Below are 13,017 nucleotides of genomic sequence, written 5' to 3' on the forward strand. Positions count from 1 at the left end.
ACAAGCCTGATCTGTATACACAGCTATTCTAAACCCAGTAATCCCCCATGAAAATGTGCATTACATTAAGGAGACACTTCATCCAAAGTGAATTACAAACAAGGACATCGTCAATAGCCTAAAATGCGCTCAGGGAGTTAGTGCATTTTTTAGATGCTTCTCACAGTCACACATCTCTAGCCTATAAAAGCCTTTGTCCGTCCACTGGTCCATGACGCGTTTCTTAATTGTAATTCCCCCCCGCGTCCACAAGGTGGCAGAGTTGGGCAAAAAAGGCTGAGAACCACTGGCAGAGACGGGCACATTTGTTGTCTGCCTGTTTGACTTGTTTCTCCCCAAATTCATAGTGCAACAATTATAACATGCAGCATAAAATTATAACAAAGTACATTACATTACATTAGGGCAGGGGTGTCAAACTCAAATTCACAGTAGGGCCAAAATCTAAATCTGGAACGAAGTTGTGGGCCGAACTCAATAATAGCCTACTGTATGAAGTAGTGTTTGGAAGTTGGACCATCACACCTTGCCGGCTGCATCTACAGCACCTGCAAACAGTGGTGTAGTCTACTTTTTATGGTGGGTATACTGTATATTTGAGCATTTTTTGAAGTGGGTATACTGTATATACTTGCGCTATTCAAAATAATCGATCAATCAATTTTAAGTGGGTATACTGAAATCCCTGAAATTTAGAAGTGGGTATACTCCGTATACCTGCGTTCTACGTAGACTACACCACTGCCTGCAAAGTGAATTCTTTTGCTACCAACTGCAACTCTCACAGTATCTTCACTTGGTTTACTGCCATTAGGGACATTGACGTTAGACAGGTAGTATTTTTATTAGATTTATTTCAAATGAAATGTATATGTGTGCTGTACGTCAAAAGTACCCAGCCTTTTGTATGAAATGTCTTTATTAGCCCATAGTTACAAATGATAAGAGACCACTTGACTGCCTCTCTGGAAACATTTCAATATCTTAAGCGCATAGCTTGGAGGGAATATGACACAGAATTATTTATCTACACAGCTATGTTTTTTTAAAACACTTGAACATCGCTGAAGCATTTGTTGAAGGTCCAGGATTTCTCTTGCGTCAATGAATGGCCTGTTGCTAAAACTGAGGCTGCAACTAAGTTGCCCCTGCCATTCAATTCAGCAACATTCAAAAGTTAACACTTAAAACATATCAGACATATACATAAATATTACAGTGAATACAGAGAATAACATAATCTCTTTTCAATTCATTGTAGATAAAAAAACAATAAATGTGAAAAGTAATGAGCATAAAGGAATAGTATGAAACGCATGTGAGGTTAAATATTGGCAGAGGGGTGAGGATGTGCAGGATCCATCTTTGTCTTACCTCCATCTTTGTCTTACCTCCCGTCCTTACTCGTATTCGTCCAACACTTGCCGATACCAGGGACCGATACTGTAACAACAGTAACATGGGCAACATGGGAAAAACACTGCCTCAAACATTTACTAATATTTAAATCTACATGGAAATGGACAGTGAAACAACTATCACAAGTGAGAAAAAAGCTGTTCATTGATTTTCATATGTGTTGTGGGTAAAAGCATCGGTCTCGGTACTCAGTATCAGCAAGTACAGATATTAATGTACTCGTACTTGTATCGATTTTCAAAAAAAGTGGTATCGTGCATCCCTATAGAAGTTTCATTCGATATATCTCACAAAGGCACATTACAAATGTCATTTTCTCATTTGCAATCAAGATGTTAAATGGGGAAAAGTACCCCAGAAGTTGTTGTGAACTTACAGTGGGGAGACTTTATTGATTTCTCCACGGAGGCACCAGTGAAGCAGGAGGCCACAAGCACAGGGAGAGGTTAGATAATGAGATGGACCCCAGGCCAGAAGAATAGGGTGCATTCCAATATGCACACTCCCGTCCCAGACCTGTGCTTGTGTCCTTGCGTTCCGCTCTGTGGAGAAAACAATACTGTTTCCCCGCTGTCAGCCTAGCCACAACAACTTTTGGGGGAATATTCTACATTCACTATACTGATTACAAATGAGAAAATTACATTAGAATTGCGATTTTGTGAGATATTGAAATACACTTCTGTCATCAGTGACGTCACCGCGAGGCCACAAGCATGCAAGGGAGAAAGGGAGGACGGGAGTCCACATATTAGAATGCAACCATAGTATTCCAACTTCCTGGTTGCACTGATTGTCACCGCTAGGCCACCCGGACCATGTTCTGCATGGCATGGCCGCCACTAGGCATAAGCAGAATAAGCAGTCATCAACCACTTTGCCCCCAAAATTTGGGCCTCCTACATTTAGATGATCCCTCCGATAGCCTCATACAGTCTCGTGCCGTTGGGCCGAGAGACTAGTCTCTTGGCCCAGCGGTATCGTACTGTGTCTCCCATTGCCGAACCGTTGTAGTTGACGAGGTCGCACGTTCGATCCCCGAGGGGGGTGAACAGGTGCAAGATGACCTCCGTCACACAGGCAAGCGATGGCATTATAGTAATTTTTGGCAGCTCCCACCAAGTCACCTTGTTGGAAGAGCACGTTGCCCCGTTCATGGATCTGTGGCACGGCGCCCAGCTTCTCTTCGTCCGTCATGGCCCAGATATCCAGCTGGAAGGAGCCTGGGGTCAAGATCTGTACGAGGTCCAGGGTGAAGACCAGAGGCTGGGAGTTGGCCTGCCCCGAATCGTGATGGCCTGTGTGGTGGTGAGAGTGTATCTGGGCGATGCCACAGCAGTGCCTCTGGCCCTCCAGAGGATCTTTGCCATCCCTGATGTTCCTTAGGGACTGGGAGACCAGAGGGTACAGCGACGTGTGTTTCACATCACAGGTGAATTCTGCGATTTCACCCTCCTAGTGGGGTCGTAGGCCTATGCAATTTTTCTCAGTCATTTCAAATTGGTGTTAAAGTTTGGTTTTCACTTCCAAGTTGAAGTTTAGGGTCTATAGAACAATTTGGGTTCGAGTGTCAAACACACAGATAACAAAATGGCCTGCAGGGGGCGCTCTAAAATATATAAACTGCTATAACTTTTGATTAGTTTAACCAAATTTAACATATGAGGTATGCATGGACTCAGCATTAAGAGGAGGAGCAGGTGAGCCAAGTATTTGGTAACCAGATTAAAGACACACTATGTAATAAACACACTTTTAGCCCATGGACAGCAAAATTCAGGTTTTTTAAGATAAAGGGTGGAAATGCCCTCCAAGTTGCAATGAAACATCATTTAGTGTTACAAGTTATTGTAAATAAAGCCTGGGATATCATTCAACTTGATTTGTTCAGAATATCCCTGAAGCACAAAGACACCTGGGATACCTATACGCAAATATGGCTGCACAAAGCCTATGTGATATTTAGGACCCAACTTGCAACTTTGAGTTTATAAATTTAGGATCATGAGTATCAACTTTTTTTTTCAATCAAGTCATAGGGCCTATTCTATTCACACATAAAATCACAAAAAATGTTATATCTGGAAGAAAATAAATCAATAATAATAATAATAATAATAACAATATGACTGCATTTCCGGAGAGACAATGCTATTAGTATGCTTGCGGCTTATGCACACACACACACACACACACACACACACACACACACACACACAGAGCTGTTGTATACACACACAGAGCCCAAAAACACCCCCAGTATTTTAAACCCCCCTTCTCCCACACACCTTGCTGAGGGAGTCATGGTGGTGGGGTAACCCCCCAGTTCCCCAGCAGGAGAGAGGAACATTTATTCCAGTTAATCCGTGCTGATGTAGCCTTTGAAAAAGTGTCCAGACAAGACAGCAGCCCCACAATATCATTATTCCTCACTACTCACTACTCACTATCATTATCATTCCTCATTCCTACTACTAATGTCATCAGCATAGGCGGTCAATTTGCAAAGAGATCTGAGGTCTGAGTATGTGAGTGTCTGTGTGTGTGTGTGTGTGTGTGTGTGTGTTTGTCTGTCTGTGCGAGAGAGAGAGAGAGAGAGGTGTGTGTGTGTGTGTGTGTTTGTGAGTGTGTGTGTGTTTGTGTGTGCGAGAGAGAGAGAGAGAGAGAGGTGTGTGTGTGTGTGTGTGCAGATGCTTCAGGTGCCTTTCAGCAATGGGTGGGTAGGGAGAAGTAAGGGTGGGATTCGAACCTGCAACCCTCTGACGGACCAACACCCTACCCAGTAGGCCACTGCCACTTACTGTATAGAGTGGCCACAGCAGCATATTAGGCCACGGTTGACCAGGTCTCAGCAGAGGTCTAAAGTTCTACAAGGCTGCGTGTGTGTGTGTGTGTGTGTGTGTGTGTGTGTGTGTGTGTGTGTGTGTGTGTGTGTGTGTGTGTGTGTGTGTGTGTGTGTGTGTGTGTGTATGAATGAAGATTCTAAAGGTGACAGTTTGGCAGTCAATAGCTGAGTACCGGTAATATGTGCAGCCTTGTTTTTACGCTGTCATATCTCCAAAAGTTTTGCAAGTTGTCAGATGATATTGACACACAAATGGCACAACCCTGCTCTTCATGTCAAAGCTGAGATCACATTTATAGGCCAAGTGGTTCAGTCAAAAAATGGACATATTCAGGCCTATGCGCTGAGCTGATCACACATGTTTTTTTCTAAGTGAATGGGGTCGCATCATAGGGATTTTAAACCTGCTCTCTCTGAAAAATGTTTAAGAGTTTGCTTATGATCTTCACACAGTTTGTATTCAGAGCCAAGACCTCTCTGACAATGCCTTTACCTAGTTGATACCTAGTCAAAAACCCCAGGACAGGTCACCTCTCACTTTAACTGCCACAGTTTGTGACATCATCATCTTGACCATTCTACCATTCATTTCAATGAGGGGGGGAAACAGAGAGAAAACTGAGGAAAAACAAGTCTGGTGAAGGAATGAAAGGGGGTAGGCCAGCGAAAAATACACCACCCTGAGCCCTTTTCGAGCCGCTCGTTTTGGCACTCGAACCGTGTCTCTATCTCGAACGCTGCAACGATTCAGAGCCGCCGTACTAATGAATGGCGATTCCCATAGGCCGAGGTGAATGGAAAAAAGTAGAATAATAAAAAAACTGTTGATGAAACAATTTCCCGCAAGCATACTAAATAAACTGTTGGAGAACAAGCTTGCTGGGGGCAAGCAGAGGCATTTGGCAAGCATAGGCCTACTAAATAATACTATAGGACTATTTCATACATGGTAGACACAATCATCTGCTGTTATGAAGACATCTCTGTCATCTGGGAACTGTCCATTTGTTACCAGCACAGTTGACAGGAATGAAAACCGTTCTTATTATCTGCATTTGCCAGAAATGCCTGCCAATCTGGTAACAAATGAACAGTTCCCAGATTTGAACTACACTACCAACGATGCAGTTGACAAGATGTATTCCAACTAGAGGTGAAGTGCAGCAGTACTATTACTTGTACAAATAGACCTGCCAGATCTCGGTGCAAGTGCATGAAGGCAGAGTTAAAGTTCACACATCTGTGCAAGTGCACATGCAATTTCCAAGACTGACCACTGACTGTTTTTGTATCTGTTCTCTGTCATAGTGATTGTAGAGTGGAGTATTGGAATAAATGTTAGCCCTATGGTCTTTTATTTGTTTTTTGAATGCAGGAAAAAATGATGTTCCCCATAGTATTCATCATCATCTTCATTATTAGGGGCCAAGCAGCGAAGCTGCCTGGCACCTTAGAGTGTTTGTACTGTTTCTTATTATTTTACTTTCCTCTGGGAGTCTATGGCAGCACATAGAACCGTATGGTCGAAAATGCTGAAAATCGGCACACCCGTTCAGGACCGTGTCAGCATTACCCACGGCAATTTTTAGGTCCCCAGCCCCAATCCTCTAGCGCCACCAGCAGGCCAAAGTTGCAAGTACATTTCTGCTTGTAACTTTTGAACCGCTGGGTCAATTTTCAAACACTTGGCATCCCTAGAATCCTTGGGCCGAGACGAATCCAACGCACCCTATGACGTCATTTTCCGCCTGGATAGTTTTCCCGCCATTTTGAAATTTGTGAAAATCAATAAAAACCCATCTCCTCCCTCAATTTTTGACATTTTTTTCTGAATTTTTTTTTATATCTTTTATCGTTTGGCCGTGACAGCCAATCAAAAACGGCCTAAAAGTCGCCAAACAGGAAGTGAAGTCATATCTTGGCAACCCATGGTCACAATCTTCTGCAAATTGTCACAGACATTCTTGTCCATGCCATGACCCACCAGCTGGTCAAATTTTTAGCTATGTTTCTGCCCGTAACTTTTGAACCGTACGCTCCATTTTAAATCTGGTGGTACCGTTGAAATCCTTGGGCCAAGACGAATCCAACGCATCCTATGACATCATCGTCAGCCAATCAAAAACAGCCTAAACGTCGCCAAACAGGAAGTGAAGTCATATCTTGGGAACCCATTGTCACAATCTTCTGCACATTGTCACAGTCTTTCTTGTCAGTCCCATGACCCACCAAAAACAAATTCAGGTCGGTAGCTCAAACTCTCTAGCGCCACCAGCTGGTCAAAGTTTTAGCTACATTTCTGCCTGTAACTTTTGCACCGCATGATCAATTTTTATTCTGGTAGTACTGTTAAATTCCTTGGGCCAAGACGAATCCAACGCACCCTCTGACATCATATCTGCCACAATAGAATGCCCGCCATTTTGGATTTGGTGAAAATCATTAAAATCCTATCTCCTCCCTCAATTTTTGACATTTGTTTCTGAAAATCGGTATATAGCATCTCTGGACTGAGCCTCACAAAACTTATGCCTTCAATTTTTTATATCTTTTATCGTTTGGCCGTGACAGCCAATCAAAAACGGCCTAAAAGTTGCCAAACAGGAAGTGAAGTCATATCTTGGGAACCCATGGTCACCATCTTCTGCAAATTGTCACGGTCATTCTTGTCCATCCCATGACCCATCAAAAAAAAAAAAATTCAGGTCGCTAGCCCAAACTCTCTAGTACCACCAGCTGGTCAAAGTTTTAGCTACATTTCTGCCTGTAACTTTTGAACCGCATGCTCAATGTTTAATCTGGTAGTACTGTTAAAATCCTTGGGCCAAGACGAATCCAACTCACTGTATGACATCATATCCGCCATAATAAAATGTCCGCCATTTTGGATTTAGTGAAAATCAATAAAAGGCTCCTCATCCTTCAAATTTAGTCTGATTTTCACAAAACGTGATACACATGATCTCTGGAGCACTGTGAAGAGATCCCTTAAGGGTTTTATTACATCTTTTACCGTTTGGCCGTAACAGCCAATCAAAATCCTCCACACAGACGCCAAACAGGAAGTGAGCTCATATCTCAGCAACCCATAGTCAGAATCTTTTGGGAATCGTCACACACATGCTTGGCTATCCCATGACTCCCCACAAGAACTTTCAGATCTCCAGCTCACTCGCTAGCACCACCGGCAGGTCACAAATCAAATTTCGAGGTATATTTCTGCTTGTAAAAAAGAACTGTGCGTGTCTCTGACAGTCTGCCTGCTCGGCTCTTTCGGTTGCCATGGCGACTTAGGCGGACTTTCTGCTTGGCCCCGCATTGCTGCTTGCAGCTATATTTATTATTATTATTATTATTAATAATAATACTAATTGTGGCCTGTATTCCATTACTGGCCGGGATTCTAATATTGGCCGGTCTCGCGGTCGGCGGAGGTAAATTGGGGCCGGTCTCTTGTACAGGCCGGGTCTAAAAATAGAATCAATGATTTGTTTTCTGTTTACCGGATATCTCACGTTGTTCTCAAAATCCACAACTGTAATCATTTAGCTGGTTAACATTAGACATTGTTCCTCACTCCGAAAAAGGACTCATTTGCTACTATAAAACAAACGGTGCACACGCCAAAGACTAGTTATTACATGTGAGCAGTGTGTTAATATCAGCTGAGCGACCGCTTCGCAGCTTCTCTCTCTCTAGCTTTCCTGCAGACGCGTGGGTAACCTATAGCAACAACACGAGCCCAGAATACAGCCAGAGGCAGAGGGAGCGCGACCATTCAGAAAGAGATTTTGCCTTGGTTGCAAAGTTGTGAGAGCCCTCGTCATAAATGCATTTGGCGGTTCAACGTTTACTATGCGTTGCCAGTGGAGGAAAAATAGGCACGCTACAGTATTAGACAATAATATGGCTAGGCCCTACTTCGCTTAACCTTCATATTTCAGTAACGTGCGCTTCACACATAGAGATTGCTTCAGGCCACGGACCGGAGACAGACATTGTGGGCTATATTTCCCCGACATTTGGCTGCAGCAAGAAACAGTTTGCCTTGCGAAGTCTGGGGGTAAAATAGGGAGTGAAACAGCCGCAGATATTGGAATACGACCGTCAATGTCAATGTTGTTGCCGCATCTCGTGTCCATAAACTCAAGGCGAGAATGGGATTAAAGACAAACAGGAGGAAGGGAGGAAGGGACACGCCTCGTGAGTAAAAAAATGGACCGACGATGGTCTCCTAGTCATTCGCAAAATACCGTTGGTATGGTAACTGTAGCCTACTTTTTCAATAAATGAACCAAGTATTTTACTGGTTCAAAATACGGTAGACACATGGTTTTATTCATTCCACTGGTAGTCTGTTTTGCTTAAATAGGAATATTGGCCTGTCTCTAATTCTGGCCTCCTTCCAATTATGGCCTGGTCCAAGATGCACTTGAGTAAATACAGGCCCCGGCCAATAATAGAGGATTTACGGTATATATTTTAGAGCGCCCCCCGCAGGCCATTTTGTTATCTGTGTGTTTGACACTCGAACTCAAATTGTTCTATAGACCCTAAACTTCAACTTGGAAGTGAAAACCAAACTTTAACACCAATTTGAAATGACTGAGCCTAATACGACCCCACTATCCCTCATAGTGGTGACTATACGCTCCCAAACGGTTAACTTGAATTTCTTCCCCATGATAAGCTCCATGGGGTTGTTCTGGCATTCTGCCGTACGGGAAACATCCAGCACGGTGCCATCGCAGAGGCTGGTGCGATAGTGAAATTTCACCTTAGTTCCATCGATAAATGAAGACAATTCCCCTCTGCCTGGGCTGATAACTTTCTTCTGTATTCCGTCCGCCCTGAGCTCAACAGCGATCTCGTTGCTTTTAAACACAAGATGTGTTTTTAATCAAAACATTTGCTTGACCAGCGAATGCGTGGACCATAGATGTGTATAGAAGACATCACATTTTCAGGCAGATAAAAGAGTGAACATTTAGAAAACTCGGCGGTCTTACCTCAGATTACATTTGGTGTAACGTGGATTCTGTTGACAGTTGGCTGTGGCAATATGGCCGACCTGTGCGGACGCGGTGGAATATACTGTGACGTATCTATATTCTATCCATCATTTGCATTGACGTCACAATATTACGTAATCGATTTTGCTGGACGGCAGAAGTACACATTCGTACATAGGAATTATATGCAGACGAAGACAACTTTGACCATAAAATACCAAAGAAACACGTAGTTCTTGTATTTTTTTAAACGGGATATGTACCTGGCGTTATCAGGCTAGGTTGGCCACGGTGGATGTGTTCAAATCATAGATTTATTCAAATGTATTCTGCTCCACTAGATGGCATAACGGGGACGGGCGGTACGACAAACTGGGAGAAGAAGAGAAAGTTGTTGCTTGCTTCCAGCCATGAACTTACTCTGCCTGCGATATATATATATTTTTTATCCCGTGTTTATTTTCTTCAGTAAAGTTGTGAACTTAAACCAAACCTCTGCATTGGCAAAATAAGCACATTTATGCACCGTTTCTTCATTGGTGGCTGGGCACCGCGGCTGCATCCTCTTCTTCGTGGCATGGCACAGGTAAGATAATGCTGCTAACCTAACTTACCGGTACTAGGCTACAAGACACACGGTACATTTTGTGTCAGGCATTTCGCAAAGTGGTGTTTTGAATAGCATATCTTTTCATCTCAGATGTATCTTGTAGGTTAACTTGAATTCTCTCGCTTCGTTTCATCCAAGTGGATTTCATTGTTGTTTAGCCACGTCTGCACAATGTAGGCTATTGTGAAATATAATTATATATCTTATCTTCTGTTTACATGTCCAATATGTTCATTTGTACTGTATTATTATTGACCACTTATGTTACCAGTCCATCACTGCTACCTGTCCTGTCTTGCACTTTCTGTCTGTCTGTAATTGTCAGTCCTGTCTATGTCCTGGCATGGTAGAAAACGTCGTTTCTCTTGTATGACCATAAATAAAGTGACAATAAAAGCTGACTTGACATACTTCAATGTTTCAAATCGGTGTTGCATTACATTGCACATGTAGAAACACATAGGACAGAATGTCGGTTACATGATTAAATAATTTTGATTTGATTAAATAAATCATTTGAAAAGATGACCTTCACAAGAGAAAGAAAAGCACAACAAACCTGTTATTTATCTTTTATTGTTTTTATTGTTTAGTAATTGCAGGTTCATCAGTCAGGTGGTCAGCACCCAAACTAAAACCATGAGTCATGGTGGCCAGGATGACGTCCAAGAATAGCATCCCAGCAGCACAGGTAAATACATGACTAGTAAGTTGGGATGAGTGTTATTTTCTGACATTTTACATCACATTTTAATTCAGACAATATTGCCAAGGGAGTTAATTATTCAGTACTGTACCAGTACATTACAATGCATGGCTAGATTCATTTTAAATAGCATGTTTGTCTTTTCTTTTTTTCTAATTAGATGGGGGAGCCAACATGAAGAGGTGTCCAGAGAGGCTTCTTCCTCTTTGGCTTTGCAGCAGCACCAGGACCTCACCATCAGTGATGCTGTTCCCCTCATCCATCGGGCCTACCCTTACATTCCTCCCCTGATGCACTGATCACCTGTACCAGTTGTTGGAGTTTTCAGAAGGGCTCTAAATTAACTTTTTTTATTCACTAGTAGCCAAAATGGCTAGTATGTTAATCTCCAAACATACCGGTACATTAAATAATGGGTCAAAGTGCCAAGTATGTTTTCTTTTCTACCAGCAAAACTTAATTTTCCCAGCATTTGGCTGGTTGGCTGGTGAGCCCTGGTTGTCATTGATGGTGAGTAGCTGTGATAATAAATAACTGAAATGATGAAGTCCATCCAGACATGTCTTGCTTATTTTATTGTACTAATACAACAACGTAGAACATTTTCTGTGAAAGCCCTCCAACTCCCATTGACATTGTGACACAGCACACAAGTGTTCACTGCACGAAATTGCATTTATGCTTCACCCGTGCAAGGGGGCAGCCCCCAATGGCGCCCCAAGGGAGCTGTGGCGGTACCATGCTCAGGGTATCTCAGTCATGGAGGAGGATGGGGGAGAGCACTGATTACTTAACTCCCCCCACCAACCTGGTGGGTCGGGAGTCCAACCGGCAACCTTTGGGATACAAGGCTGACACTCTAACCACTTACCCATGACCGCCTGTCAATCTTCAGTCTAGTCTAACTAATTATATTGTCTCCACTAAATGTATATCTCAGGTGACATGGGTATACTGGTATGGGGATAGTGCTGTATGTAAATAATATTAACCCATTTCAGCCGGCACCAAAATGCCAGCTAATTGCCTATGCCCCTTTTAAGAAAGGGGTCCTCATCCTATAAAAAAAACCCCAAATAACTAAATAAGTCTCTGAAGCACATACAGACATGATATGAGTTTTAAAAGCTAAGACCATCCTCTTGCATTAGAACATGTTAATTCAGCTCTAACATACCCACATTTTTAATCTAAAAAAAATCCAATATGTCATGCCTAAATGCTGTCGCTCCAGGCACCTAGGTCAATACAACGAGTACACAGCATCCAGCATCAATGGGTTGACTATTACAGGCCTAGTTCAGATAACCATTTATTAATATAAATAAGTACTTGCATGTCTATTGTACATGTCCACCCCACAATAGATATCCCCTCCCATCACCTACAAAACCTTGAAATGTATTTGTACTTTGTGTCTAAAAATAAAGTATTTGAGCCATTGAATGAACTGATTACTACATTGAGTTGGTGTGATTAAGAGGTTGAAATCGGCTAAACTTGACTTGGTGTGCTGGACCTCTGGCTCTTCCATACATCCAATGTGTCATGACATCAGATCATCGCTCTTCTCATCTGGAGAAACAGAAAGATAACACTTAGCTGACACTTATCCAAAGCAACTTCGTTACTCACAGTGAATTGTTAACTGTCCCTGCAGCATGGGGCTTGGTGCCTAGCTCATAGGCCTACTTCAGCCTGGATGGGAGGTGAAGGGAGAGGTGTAGGATGGGATTTGAACCTGCAACCCTCCAATCTTAATACCACTTCCCAAACCATTAAGCCTCTGATGTGTGTGATTTCAGAGGGCAGACAATTTGGATGACAACACAACAAAGTGACAACAACATCGAGACTGGTGGGCCTATGCATGTCATTATAAATAGGCCAGCATGGATAAGGTGATTGGCATTTCATGACAGCATCATGCTGGAGAGTAGGCCTACTACTTGGGAAATCAGCGCTAGAGATGTACACATGGTTTATTTTTACATTTGAACCTTAACAGTATGAACGTCATAGCCTTGCTATTTCACCAAGAGCTTTATGAATTCCGTGTTTATGTTACAGCCTGCAATATCTTAGCATACGTCCATCATAGCGTAATGATGCTGATAATTAACGTTAATCATGGAAAGCATCTTACATTGACCTCACAGAAAAAGCCACTGAAATCGCACATTAGACTTAAATTAACTAGCGTTCACGAATTAAGAGACAAATGATGATACAAAGGATGGCAAATGAGAAACTTACCGTGGTGCTCATCCAGCTACTTGAGTAGGCTAGTTTGATGGTTTTCCAGTTGGTTGCCGCGTTTCACCTCAGCTTTCTCGTTTTATTTTGAGATCCAGTGAAAAGTCACGCCTGGGTTGTAACCCTATCTGTTTTCGTAACAAACAGCACAATGGGTGTTCACGGTGTT

At 42.6% G+C, this 13,017-nt stretch overlaps 1 protein-coding gene and 2 long non-coding RNA genes across 3 annotated transcripts; 1 reads left to right on the plus strand and 2 right to left on the minus strand.

The window, feature by feature from the left end:
• Positions 1 to 1,387: 1,387 nt before the first annotated feature.
• LOC134438091 (AH receptor-interacting protein-like) lies at positions 1,388 to 9,220 on the minus strand. Its single transcript, XM_063187676.1, has 4 exons — positions 9,183 to 9,220; positions 8,886 to 9,138; positions 2,487 to 2,874; positions 1,388 to 1,443 (listed from the first exon to the last, which is right to left on the minus strand). Exons 1-4 carry the CDS (start codon positions 9,218 to 9,220, stop codon positions 1,388 to 1,390), a joined length of 735 nt encoding a protein of 244 aa, XP_063043746.1.
• Positions 9,221 to 9,397: 177 nt separating this feature from the next.
• Positions 9,398 to 11,144, plus strand: LOC134437593 (uncharacterized). Its single transcript, XR_010032437.1, has 2 exons — positions 9,398 to 9,862; positions 10,480 to 11,144. It is a non-coding gene; the product is annotated as an uncharacterized LOC134437593 (long non-coding RNA).
• Positions 11,145 to 12,033: 889 nt separating this feature from the next.
• On the minus strand, positions 12,034 to 12,909 carry LOC134437594 (uncharacterized). The gene is made up of 2 exons (XR_010032438.1): positions 12,849 to 12,909; positions 12,034 to 12,167 (listed from the first exon to the last, which is right to left on the minus strand). It is a non-coding gene; the product is annotated as an uncharacterized LOC134437594 (long non-coding RNA).
• Between the last annotated feature and the right edge of the window lie 108 nt (positions 12,910 to 13,017).

The sequence above is a fragment of the Engraulis encrasicolus genome, chromosome 21 (genome assembly GCF_034702125.1).
Source record: "Engraulis encrasicolus isolate BLACKSEA-1 chromosome 21, IST_EnEncr_1.0, whole genome shotgun sequence".
Taxonomy (NCBI): Eukaryota; Metazoa; Chordata; class Actinopteri; order Clupeiformes; family Engraulidae; genus Engraulis; species Engraulis encrasicolus.